The following is a 13,116-nucleotide window of genomic DNA, read 5'->3' as shown; positions in this document are numbered from 1 at the left end:
CGAAGGCTTTCCCATGGCTTGTCTGGGTGGAAGTGGGGCTGGAAAGGCGAGCTGATCCCCCGCCCATCCGCCCGCTCACTCGCTACACCCCAACCATGCGAGCGGCAGTGGACCGGCAGGGGAACGAGTGAGGGCTCACTCGCTCACCGCCCATCCGCTCACTCACTCGCTACAGTACCCAGGCCATGTGAGCGGATGGGCGGGGGAACGAATGAGTGGCTCACTCGCTCCCCGCCCATCCGCTCGCTCACTCGCTACACTACCCCGCCCATGCGAGCGGCAGCGGATGGGCGGGGGAGCGAGCGAGAAGGTGCCAAAATTAAAGCGGGATCTTTTGAGAACGCCCCAGGACGCGGGAAAAATTATGAAAAGGCGTGGCTGTCCCACCAGATGTGGGACGTCTGGTCACCCTAAATAAGAGCAAAAAAAGGTTGCATCCCCCCCCCCCCGCCCTTTAATAGCCATAAGAGACTTGCAAGGCCAATTTATTTGGTATTTGCAAAGATAATTATGATAGCAATGTTACATTATCAAAGAAAAGTAACATATTAAAGAGGTTAAAAAATACAAGAGAAAAAAGTATATTATTATTCAAGACATACTGTATTTTTCGGATTATAAGACGCACCTAAATTTAGAAGAGAAAAACAAACAAAAAAGGGTTTTGGCCTCTCTGCACCTCGGCCCTTTTTGGGGGGCTTTTCCAGCCTTTTTTTCTAACCATTTTTGAGGCTTTTTTGGCCCGTTTTCAAGGCTTTTTACAGCCTACTTTTTTGGGGGGGGGGAACAGGCCAAAAAAAAGCCTTGAAAACAGGCTGAAAAAAGCCTCGGAAACGGGCTGAAAAAAGCCTCAAAAACGGTTCGAAAAAGGCCTCAAAAACGAGCTGAAAAAAGGCCTCAAAAAGGAGTGTGTGCAGAGGCCAAAAAATGACTGGCGGGTGGACGGGGCTTCGGAAATATTCAGTCTATAAGACGCACAGACATTTTTACCCCCCTTTGGGAGACAAAAAAGTACATCTTATAGTCTGAAAAGTACGTTATATATTCAATATGCTTCCATGACTATCATGCCTACTGAGTATAAATGTGTTGCATATTATATTATGCTTCGCTATCCACTCATAGGTGGCAAGTGTAATCAGCTCTTCAATTTGTTGAGAGAATGTGGCCCTACCTTTTATTTTATTTATTTTATTAATTAGACTTCTATACCGCTTCATAGGGCTTTCAGCCTTCTCTAAGTGGTTTACAATTTTTTTTTAGCAAATTGAGTCAGCAACTTGCCCCCACAGTCTGGCTCCTCATTTCACCCACCTCGGAAAGATGGAAGGCTGAATCGACCTTGAGCCGGTGAGATTTGAACCGCCGAACTGCAGATCACAGTCAGCTGAAGTGGCCTGCAGTACTGCACCCTAACCACTGCGCCACCTCGGCTCTTATCTTTCCAATGCTGCAGTATCAGTCCTATGGCCATAGTAAGAGCATGGAGAATGAATAATTCGTCAAATTCCATATACTAGGTATGTAATTTGAGAGACTATTATGCTCTGAAAATTTTAGCTCTGGTTGCAAAGTCATATTTATGTCTATGTCACAAACCACTACTTTGTCCGGACAGGAAAGGCCAACCCTGCAGATATATTGGGACTGAAATATCGGTTCCACCACAAAACCACGTTCGACTAAAGCGCGCTCGACGAAACTGCGTAGCTGACGTCATCACAGCGCGACGAAAAAAGCACGCTGTGAACGCTAAAGCTAAAATTAACCCCTAACCCTAAACCTAACCTTAAACCTAACCCTTAACCTAACCCTTAACCTAACCCTTAACCTAACGCTAAACCTAACCCTAACCCTTAACCTAATCCTAAACCTAACCCTTAACCTAACCCTAACCCTTACCTTAACTTGAATCAGCTTGCTTTCAAAGCGCTTTTTAAAGCACCCTTTTTTCTCCGCGGTCGCTGTTGTCGCGCTGCTGATGACGTCAGCGACGCAGTTTAATCGGGCGCGCTTTCGTGGAGCACGGTTTTGTCGTGCCACGGAAATATCTTTGCCCAGGGCACCAATGACAATATAGAACTGCAGGATGAATATAAGACTTTGAAGTTGCCTGCAGATTAGGCTATGCAATCTTTTGGTTTGATGATTTAAATCAGTGGTAGTCAACCTTTTCCTACTTACCGCCCACTAAGGGATCTTTCTTGATGGAAAAATTTCCTTACCGCCCACCAGTTTTTGCGCAAGTGCGGAACATGAGCATATTTCTTTTTTTTTTCAGACATGGGTTCTAAATTTGTTTCACAATTTAACAACTCCTTTTATTCTTACGTTTTGATCTGCACTCCACACAGTGCTTTTTCCCCCTCCTCTTTTCCCTTTTGTTACAAACACCAAAAACGATGCTGTGTTAGGTGCCAATTTTTATTAAGTGTCACCATCAAAACAAAATTCCTTTTCCTGCCTTCTTCTTTACCTTTTTTTATAGTATTTCACTATATCAAGGATCTCTTTTTCCCTTTTTTATTTTCTCCTTCTTCTTCCTTTACTTATTTCTTTCTTTTATTTTATAAGATAACAAAACTTAACTTATGAGCCAGACTAAACACTGCTTACTCTCCTCCTTTATTTTATCCCCTTTTGTCTATTTTTCTCCCCTTTTTTGTTAATTTTTTTTTTTATCTTTTCCTTTTTATCTCTTTTTTTTTTTTAACCTTCCTTAGGGCAATGTACAAAAGTAAGGCTGAGCTAGTTAGCCCACTTATTATTATTAGCCAACAACAATTCTCTCCTGCCTATAACTCCGGCCCTCTGGAATGAACTCCCCGCGGAGATTCGGACCCTCACCTCTCTCCAGGCCTTCCGGAAAGCCGTCAAAACCTGGCTGTGCCGGCAGGCCTGGGGTTGATGAGTTCCCCTCCCCTCTCAACTTGTATGGTTGTATGATTCTTGCTTATTTTAATCACGTGTATTGTGTTTTATGTTCCCTTCCCCCCCCCCTTTGAGTTGTTCGCTGCCCTGAGTCCCTCCCGGAGAAGGGCGGCATACAAATAAACTAAATCTTAAATCTATATAGCCCTCTCTAAGCGGTTAACAGAGTCAGCATACTGCCCTCAACACTCTGGGTTACCCAGTGAAAATCGAAGTACCGGCCATCAGCAGAATTAGCCTGCAAAACTGCCTTCTAACCACTGTGCCACCGTGACTGAGTGGTAAATCGGGATACATGCAAAAACCATCGCAGCTTCTGCAAGGACTTGTTGAAGCTGCAGAGCATCGTTGTAAGATTTCACCTCATCCCCATATACACGTAGGTTTTTTAAATCTTGCTTGCTGCTCCGTTCAATGTTTTGACTTGTTCCAAGAAGGCCTTATTAGAAGCTAATATTCTTTTAAAATACACACACACACACACACACACACAAATAAACTAAATCTTAAATCTTAATAGCCCTCTCTAAGCGATTAACAGAGTCAGCATACTGCCCTCAACACTCTGGGTTACCCAGTGAAAATCAAAGTACCGGCCGTCAGCAGAATTAGCCTGCAAAACTGCCTTCTCGCCACCGTGCCACCGTGACTGAGTGGTAAATCGGGATACATGCAAAAACCATCGCAGCTTCTGCAAGGACTTGTTGAAGCTGCAGAGCATCGTTGTAAGAGTTCACCTCATCCCCATATAGACGTAGGTTTTTAAAATCTTGCTTGCTGTTCCGTTCAATGTTTTGACTTGTTCTAAGAAGGCCTTATTAGAAGCTAATATTCTTTTAAAATACACACACACACACACACACACACAAATAAACTAAATCTTAAATCTATATAGCCCTCTCTAAGCGGTTAACAGAGTCAGCATACTGCCCTCAACACTCTGGGTTACCCAGTGAAAATCAAAGTACCGGCCGTCAGCAGAATTAGCCTGCAAAACTGCCTTCTAACCACTGTGCTACCGTGACTGAGTGGTAAATCGGGATACATGCAAAAACCATCGCAGCTTCTGCAAGGACCTGTTGAAGCTGCAGAGCATCATTGTAAGATTTCACCTCATCCCCATATAGACGTAGGTTTTTTAAATCTTGCTTGCTGTTCCGTTCAATGTTTTGACTTGTTCCAAGAAGGCCTTATTAGAAGCTAATATTCTTTTAAAATACACACACACACAAACACACACACACAAATAAACTAAATCTTAAATCTTAATAGCCCTCTCTAAGCGGTTAACAGAGTCAGCATACTGCCCTCAACACTCTGGGTTACCCAGTGAAAATCGAAGTACCGGCCGTCAGCAGAATTAGCCTGCAAAACTGCCTTCTCGCCACTGTGCTACCGTGACTGAGTGGTAAATCGGGATACATGCAAAAACCATCGCAGCTTCTGCAAGGACTTGTTGAAGCTGCAGAGCATCATTGTAAGATTTCACCTCATCCCCATATAGACGTAGGTTTTTTAAATCTTGCTTGCTGTTCCGTTCAATGTTTTGACTTGTTCTAAGAAGGCCTTATTAGAAGCTAATATTCTTTTAAAATACACACACACACACACACACACACACAGCAGAGATGTAAGTACTCTAGCTTGGGGCAACTGCTAAGTTTAAGGCTTTGACCCCCGGCAGGAAATATTTGGAAACCATTTGCTTTCCAAACACAGCAAACATTTAGCTTTTCAAGGAAAGCTTCAAGTTCATAATTGCACTCAGACACTCTTCGTTCCCAGGATCCATTTTCAGGGCGGATTCGTAGGCTTCGATGGCTCTTTCTTTGAACCCATCGCGTTCGGCGATGAATCCTTTGCTTTCGAATACCTCAACGCATTTCTGACCTTTCTTATCTGTCTTATCTATCAATTGCTTCAAGCTCCTTTCGCAGTTCTTTTGGTCAAACGAATGGTTTTCAATTTTCAGCCCAGCCAGGTACTGTTTCATAGCATCCCTTTCTGACTTCCTATGACATTCCAGAAAACGTCCATAATTAAAGTGCAGCTGTTGCTTCTCTGTAGCGGTTAGGTTGCTGATGGCAAACACTTTCCGAAAGGTCTTATCTGCTTCCAGTATCTCTCGTTTTTCGGCATACATGTTAGCAAGGTCAATATAAGCATAGACAAACTTGGTTTTACGCTCCACCACTTTCCGGAAATGAGAAATGCAAAGTTTCATCAGCTCGTACTGCTTTTGCACAGACTGGAATTGGTCCTTGGCCCCCTTTTTTTTCAGCGCGAAGTACTGGGCCCTGTAGCAAACCCCAATCTGATGGTGCAAGAATCCAGAGTTTGGGGTCAAGCTTAATGCTTTCTTCAAATGTTGCAGTGATGTCTCTACGTCTCCTTTCTTCCTGTAAAATTTGGCGGCGTACCTCAACACATAAGGAACGTCGGGATGTTTCCCAAGCACTTCCTCGATGTATCTTTCTCCTTCCTTCCCTCTGTTCGTTTCCTGTAACTTCAATGCAAGGAGAGGAGTCACAAATACGTCGTTGGGATTCAGTTTTACCGCGAGCCTCAAAGGTTCCAGCGAAGAGGCTTTTCCTGAACTTTTTTTGGCATAGTAATCTTCCAAGCGGTACACCGTGATGGCATAGCCTGCGTTAAATTCTGGGTTTTTGGGTTCCTTTCCCAGGGCTTTTTCAAAGCTCTCCTTGGCCTTTTCATAATACCTGCCTCCGAATTTTAGGAGAGCCCAACCCTTCTCACAGTCGATCTGTGGGAGCTCCATCTTATAAGGAGACTCACTTCCAAATTGCTTGCAGATGCTTTCTACCTTCTCCACGTAGGCTTGGGATTCAGTAAGATTGCCCATGTGGTAGTGCAGCCAGGCATAGCTGCCCCAGGTCACCAAGCTTCCCTTTTCAACATCCTCAGGGTATTCTACGGGCACCGTCTTTTCAGCTTTCTGCAAGTTTTCCACTGCTTCGTCCTTCTTGCCATTCAGGAATTTCACATAGGCAAGAAGGTTGTAATTTCTAACTTTGGATTTATTGGTTAAGAACCGGATCTGCTCGGCAATTCTTTCCTCCAATTCTTCGGGATCGATGTGCTCTTTCTGCAACTCCCACGTAAAATGGCATTCAAGTTGTTGGAGACTCTCCTTTAAACCTTCCTGGGAGGTGAGGCTGCAGGACGAAAGGAAAGAGAATGAGACACACGTACATTTGTGAAAATAAGAAACAGTCCTATTATCCGTGATAATTAGAGATTTCTTTTTTTAAAAAAAAAACTGAACTTAGTGATTGATTTTTGTACTTTTTAGATATCACTTAAATATACTGGTAGATAGGAATTAGTAGTATTTTCAGTAATGGTCTTCCAGAGAAGAAATGTTAATCTGAAGATGCCTGTGCTTTTATCACAGTGAAATAAAAAGATGGAAAGACATTGGGTATGAACACTTATTTTTGATACTTATTTGGGAATTGCTTGTTAACTGCTTTTTAGCTATTAGGAACCTTTAGTTCCAAAGTCAGAAAGTACCAGATGAGTTTCTCATCTTTTTTTAAAAAGCACATGTAGGGAATAAACAGCAAAACGTTATTAGAACTTTGATTGTATTTGATTTAAAATACAATTCTGAAATTAATTACAACAATCCTTCCCATAAGGAAATGCCTGTTTAGAATTGTTTAAAAGAGGGTAGATGACACTTTGAAGTTTAGACACTGGAGGAAAGGTGTCTCCCTTTATTTATTTATCAGCACAAATACAACACAAATGTAACAAAGGCAACAGTAAAAATATTGGGTTTCTGTCTGGATGGTCTCTTGTGACGAGCCGAAGGACAGAGAGTGGAAGTGTGACCTTCCTCCCATATTTGGGCATACCAGGGGTTGTGACTTTAAATATGTACCTTTCACCCTGGCCTGGCTGATAAGGAGTCGAGCTCTGTAGCTCAATGGTTAACACATCTGCCTAAGAGGCAATAGAGCACAGGTTCGATTCCCAGCAAGGGTATGGCTAGCTGATGAGAGCTAAATAGCTTGAAATAGATCTATACTAGTCTCCCTTTATTTATTTATCAGCATAAATATAACAGATGTAACAAAAAGGCAACAGTAAAAAATATTGGGTTTCTGTCTGGATGGTCTCTTGTGACGAGCCGAAGGACAGAGAGTGGAAGTGTGACCTTCCTCCCATATTTGGGCATACCAGGGGTTGTGACTTTAAATACATACATACATACATACATACATACATACATACATACATATATATAGAGAGAGAGAGAATTTACAATTAAAGGAGAAGAACACTTAAATTTGACTTACACAGAATTAAGCAAAATATTTTAACACTGGACATATGGAAGGTATCTTGGAACAATAGACTCAGACATTAGCTTTAAGATGTCTGCCTATATAGGACTTCTGGTGGGGAGGGCCTTGCTGGTGGGAGCTGGTCATTACAGCTCCAGAATCCTGGACGTGTTAATCTGTCTGATGAGCAATCCATCAGCCGTCTGACAGCTTGTTTACCTTTTCTTGGGGGGGGGGAGGAGATAAGGTGAGCTAATTGTGCTGGGCAACGCGCCAACTAACTCTCTCAGATCGACTCTGGGAGGGGAGGAAGCGACACCCGAGAGCAAAATTGTCTCCGTGCCAGGAATTCCTGTTGTTTATTAGCAACGCAAAGCAAATCTCCCATCCTCAGAACAAAAATTTGATTTACTGAATTCAAGACGAGCAGATCCTATACACATGAACTTTCAATTGTTTGTATTAATCCTTAGCTTCATTTTTACAAGAATTCCTTCTGATATCTTACTTGCTAAAGAGATATTCAAAATGGCGCCGAGCAGCTTCGTAACACTGATCGGGTTTTGAATTTCTACGGTGTTTGAAACTTCAAAGATGTCTGCCTATATAGATAGACTCTGTTTAAAAGTTGTTAAGGAAGAGGGAACAAGTTTTATCTGACAAGATTGCGACTGATCTGGAAGTGTATTTAAAAGTGATACATCCACTGTAAGAATAATATGGAAAAAGGACTAGACATACAAAAGAAACTGGCTAATCTTTTAATAAGAAAGAACATGTAAATAACAAACAAATGGAATGACCTGAAAATTTTCCTATATTGGAATTTGCAAAAGAGGCTTGTTGAAATGAAGAATTTTGTGGGAAGGGACAAAAAAATGAAATCAAAATCTAGGGCAGTGGCGGCTAACTTTCTTGTTCTTGGGTGCCAAAAGTGCAAGTGCGCATACGTGATAGCATGCATGCATGCATGCCAACACCCATATTGCAAAGCACACACACCCATGCCTATGCACGCACAACCCAGAAGTTCAGAAACGATTGTGCCTGTTTTTTTTACCCTCCCCAAGATCCGGAGGCTTTCCTGGAACCTGGGGAGGGCAAAAATGGCCCGCCCTGGCCCTCTAGAAGGCCGAAAATCAGCTGGCCGGTGTGTGCATGTACTTTGGAACTGATGGCTCGGGTGCCGGCAAATATGGCTCTATGCGCCACCTGTGGCACGTGGCTCTAGGCATTATTTGAAGGAGATCAAGGTTGTAAAAGGAATTGAAGGTTGATTTATTTGATCATGGTTAAAATAGAAATATGGGTATCTCTGGTAACCCTCAAGGGACTTTGCTGATCAAGGCCCTTTTATGGCTGACTCAGGAATTCTGGGAGTATAAATCCATAAGCCATAAAGGGGGTCATCATCCCCCCCGCTACTCTGAGGATCTGTTTATACATAGGAGATAAAATATGGGAGGATGATACCATTTGTTGTATTTTAAAAGAAGGCAATCAAGTATTAAAATTGATTATACTTGTATAAAGAGAAAGAAGTAATTTCATTATAAGTTATAAACATTTCCAGGCCAATTGTAGTATTTTTTAAAATTACTCATAATCATTTTTACCCACAAAGCATCTGTTGTTCTGTTCATCATCTTCTTGGTCAAATAAGAGCCAAGGTGGTTAAATGCAGCACTGCAGGCTACTTCAGCTGACTGCAGTTCTGCCGTTCGGCTGTTCAAATCTCACCGGCTCAGGGTTGACTCATCCTTCCCAGGTGGGTAAAATGAGGACCCGGATTGTTGTTGGGGGCAATATGCTGACTCTGTAAACCGCTTAGAGAGGGCTGAAAGCCCTATGAAGCGGTATATAAGTCTAACTGCTATTGCTATATTCCATACTTTCCAATCAGTATTTCAAAGCCCAGAAGTCTGAATGGGAGTATTGTTGTGGCTGTGCCATGAATGCCATTTAGATGGTAGACTTGAGTGTTTAGCTCAAAAGCAACTTCAAAAAGATGGGAGTTGCTTGCATAGTCACAATCCCTTCTCCCGTACTGTTCCTTCTATATTCAGGATTTCATTAACACACCTAGCCACACCAACCACGACGGTAAAACACATTAAAGGTACACCCCTCTGATTAATTTTTCTCACCTTTTTTTCCCATTTCCCATCAACAATTAAGAACAACCAGCGTTGTGTTTTAAGATTTATCATATTTTAAAACTGCCTGTCTTGGCAGGAAATAGATGAAACATCAAACCGTAAAAGCAATACGTACATTTTATTAAAAGGCAAAGATGATTCAAATTAAACATGAGAGAGTTAATTAAAAAAGGAGGGTGAAAGTGACTTTCAGGGCAGGAGCCAATCCCATTGAATGCTCCTATGTGAGCACCAAGCAAGACTGCAGAGCCATGTTTTTACACTTTTCTGGATGGCCAGAAGAATGGGGGCCCACCTCACAGGGTGTGGGGGGAGAGTGTTCTATGGCAGAGAAAATTCTGTTTCTGGACACACACACCCCCCCAAGTCAGGATTCTTTACCCGACAGGAAACTCAACATACCCTCCCTCCTTATTGGGTGGGACAGGTTGATGTAATGGTGTGAACACCGGCAACAATAGGCATGCAGGTGGGTAAATAGATATAGAGAGAGAGAGACAGACAGAGAGATTAAAATAAATATAGATGGGTAAGCTGGATGAAAAGTAGATGATAAATGACTGGATAGATAGATAGATAGATAGATAGATAGATAGATAGATAGATAGATAGATAGATAGATAGATAGATAGAATAGAGATAGACAGATATAGAAAGAGATAGATAGATGATAGGTGGATGATAGAGATGATAGAAATAGAGACAGACTGATATATGTATGTATGTATGTATGTATGTATGTATGTGTTGCATTTGTGCTGATAAATAAATAAAGGGAGACTAGTATAGATCTATTTCAAGCTATTTAGCTCTCATCAGCAGATGATAGATAGATAGATAGATAGATAGATAGATAGATAGATAGATAGATAGATATAGAAAGAGATAGATAGATGATAGGTGGATGATAGAGATGATAGAAATAGAGACAGACTGATGTATGTATGTATGTATGTATGTATGTATGTATGTATGTATGTATGTATGTGTTACATTTGTGCTGATAAATAAATAAAGGGAGACTAGTATAGCTCTATTTCAAGCTATTTAGCTCTCATCAGCAGATAGATAGATAGATAGATAGATAGATAGATAGATAGATAGATAGATAGATAGATAGATAGACAGACAGACAGACAGACAGAATAGAGATAGACAGATATAGAAAGAGATAGATAGATGATAGGTGGATGATAGAGATGATAGAAATAGAGACAGACTGATGGATGGATGGATGGATGGATGGATGGATGTGTTGCATTTGTGCTGATAAATAAATAAAGGGAGACTAGTATAGATCTATTTCAAGCTATTTAGCTCTCATCAGCAGATAAGATAGATAGATAGATAGATAGATAGATAGATAGATAGATAGATAGATAGATAGATAGACAGACAGACAGACAGAATAGAGATAGACAGATATAGAAAGAGATAGATAGATGATAGGTGGATGATAGAGATGATAGAAATAGAGACAGACTGATGGATGGATGGATGGATGGATGGATGGATGGATGGATGGATGGATGGATGGATGGATGGATGGATGGATGGATGTGTTGCATTTGTGCTGATAAATAAATAAAGGGAGTTGAAGTCCACAGCTCTTAAAGTTGCCAAGGTTGGAGACCACTGCTTTAAAGGATGCTCACTTGGAACCACAATCCAACCACAACACAGTCGCAAGAAATATAACAAAACAAAACACAACCCCACAGGATGCAACAACCCCGACATTGAGCAAAGGAGGAGGAGGAAGAGAAGAATGATCTCCCTCTATTATTATCTGTTTCCTTACCTCATAATTGCAGTTTTATTATCCAGGCTTGGGAGGGGGAAAAAAACCCACGGAATCTCCTTTTCTTAAAGGAATGACGATCCTTAAATTTCAGAAAGCGAAGAGCGGGAGGAGAAGATCGCTTGCTCCACACGGTCAGTCACCCGTCTGGTCAGAAAGAAAGCAGGAGAGGGGAGGAAAAACGAAACTTAGACGATCCACTGAACTTGGGAGAATCGAAACTACATTTTTCCCCTGCTGAAAGTAAAGCCTGGAGCGGAGTCGAGTTCCATTTCTTCTGATTTCCGTCGTTGTTAAAGGGGATCAGGCTGGCTTTTCCCGGTTTGGGGTAAATAACTGTCAAGATCGGCGAATAAATCTGGTCAAGTTTAACCCACGACACTCAGTGGAAGCGTCAGGAAGGAATGGAGGCTGCTTGCATTTTTCTGTGTTTAATAACGGTTGCCAGATTAATCTTATTGCATTCTTTGATGACAAAATTAGCGGACCAGAGGAATAGCAATAGCAATAGTTAGACTTATATACCGCTTCATAGGGCTTTCAGCCCTCTCTAAGCGGTTTACAGAGTCAGCATATATCGCCCCCACAGTCTGGGTCCTCATTTCACCCACTTCGGAAGGATGGAAGGCTGAGTCAACCTATCTATCTATCTATCTATCTATCTATCTATCTATCTATCTATCTATCTATCTATCTATCTATCTATCTATCTATCATCTATCTATCACCTATCTATTGATCAATCTATCGATCTATCAATCTATGATCTATCTATGTATCTCTACCTACCTACCTACATCTCTCTCTCTCTCTTTTTCTACCTATCATCTATCTAGCAATAGTTAGACTTATATACCGCTTCATAGGGCTTTCAGCCCTCTCTAAGCGGTTTACAGAATCAGCATATTGCCCCCAACAACAATCCGGGTCCTCATTTTACCCACCTCGGAAGGATGGAAGGCTGAGTCAACCCTGAGCCTAGTGGGATTTGAACAGCCGAACTGCTGAACTGCAGTCAGCTGAAGTAGCCTGCAGTGCTGCATTTAACCACTGCGCCACCTCGGCTCTTCATCAATTATATTTATCAATATAATGCCATCAATATAGTTTACTTGGACTTTAGTAAGGTGTTTGATAAGGTAGACCATAACCTACTACTAGATAAAGTAGAAGAATGTGGGTTAGACAGCATCACCACCAGATGGATTGGATTCTTTGATGACAAAATTAGCGGACCAGAGGAATGCCGTCGATATAGTTTACTTGGACTTCAGTAAGGCATTTGATAATAGCAATAGCAATAGCAGTTAGACTTATATACCGCTTCATAGGGCTTTCAGCCCTCTCTAAGCGGTTTACAGAGTCAGCATATTGCCCCCAACAACAATCCGGGTCCTCATTTTACCCACCTCGGAAGGATGGAAGGCTGAGTCAACCTTGAGCTGGTGAGATTTGAACAGCCGAATTGCAGTACTGCAGTCAGCTGAAGTAGCCTGCAGTGCTGCATTTAACCACTGCGCCACCTCGGATAAGGTAGACCATAACCTACTACTAGATAAAGTAGAATAATATGGATAAGACAGCATCACCACCAGATAGGATCCGTAACTGACTGATCAACCGCACTCAACGTGTCAATGGAACAGCATCTTCATGGAGGGAAGTATGCAGTGAAGTACCCCAAGGCTCTGTTTAGGCCCAGTGCTCTTCAACATCTTCATTAATGATGTGGATGAGGGGATAAATGGGGAACTCATCCTATTTGCAGATAACACCAAGATGGCAGGAATAGCCAACACTCCAGAAGATAGGCTAAAGATACAGAAGGATCTTGACAAACTTGAACATTGGGCACTATCTAATAAAATGAAATTCAATGGTGAAAAGAGTCAGGTTCTACATTTAGGCAACA

The 13,116-nt window shown here is 41.8% G+C and overlaps 1 protein-coding gene across 1 annotated transcript; it reads right to left on the bottom strand.

The window, feature by feature from the left end:
* Nucleotides 1-2,264: 2,264 nt before the first annotated feature.
* LOC148042437 (interferon-induced protein with tetratricopeptide repeats 5-like) lies at nucleotides 2,265-11,209 on the bottom strand. Its single transcript, XM_087702390.1, has 2 exons — nucleotides 11,205-11,209; nucleotides 2,265-6,107 (listed from the first exon to the last, which is right to left on the bottom strand). The coding sequence occupies exons 1-2, from the start codon at nucleotides 11,207-11,209 to the stop codon at nucleotides 4,658-4,660; spliced, it is 1,455 nt and encodes a 484-aa protein (XP_087558516.1). The 3' UTR covers nucleotides 2,265-4,657.
* Nucleotides 11,210-13,116: the final 1,907 nt, after the last annotated feature.

This window comes from Thamnophis sirtalis, unplaced genomic scaffold, assembly GCF_051295495.1.
Source record: "Thamnophis sirtalis isolate CommonGarterSnake01/CBP01778 unplaced genomic scaffold, rThaSir2_p1.2 scaffold_15, whole genome shotgun sequence".
NCBI lineage: Eukaryota > Metazoa > Chordata > Lepidosauria > Squamata > Natricidae > Thamnophis > Thamnophis sirtalis.
The sequence above is the reverse complement of the archived record's forward strand: the minus strand, read 5'-3'. Positions and strand labels throughout refer to the sequence as shown.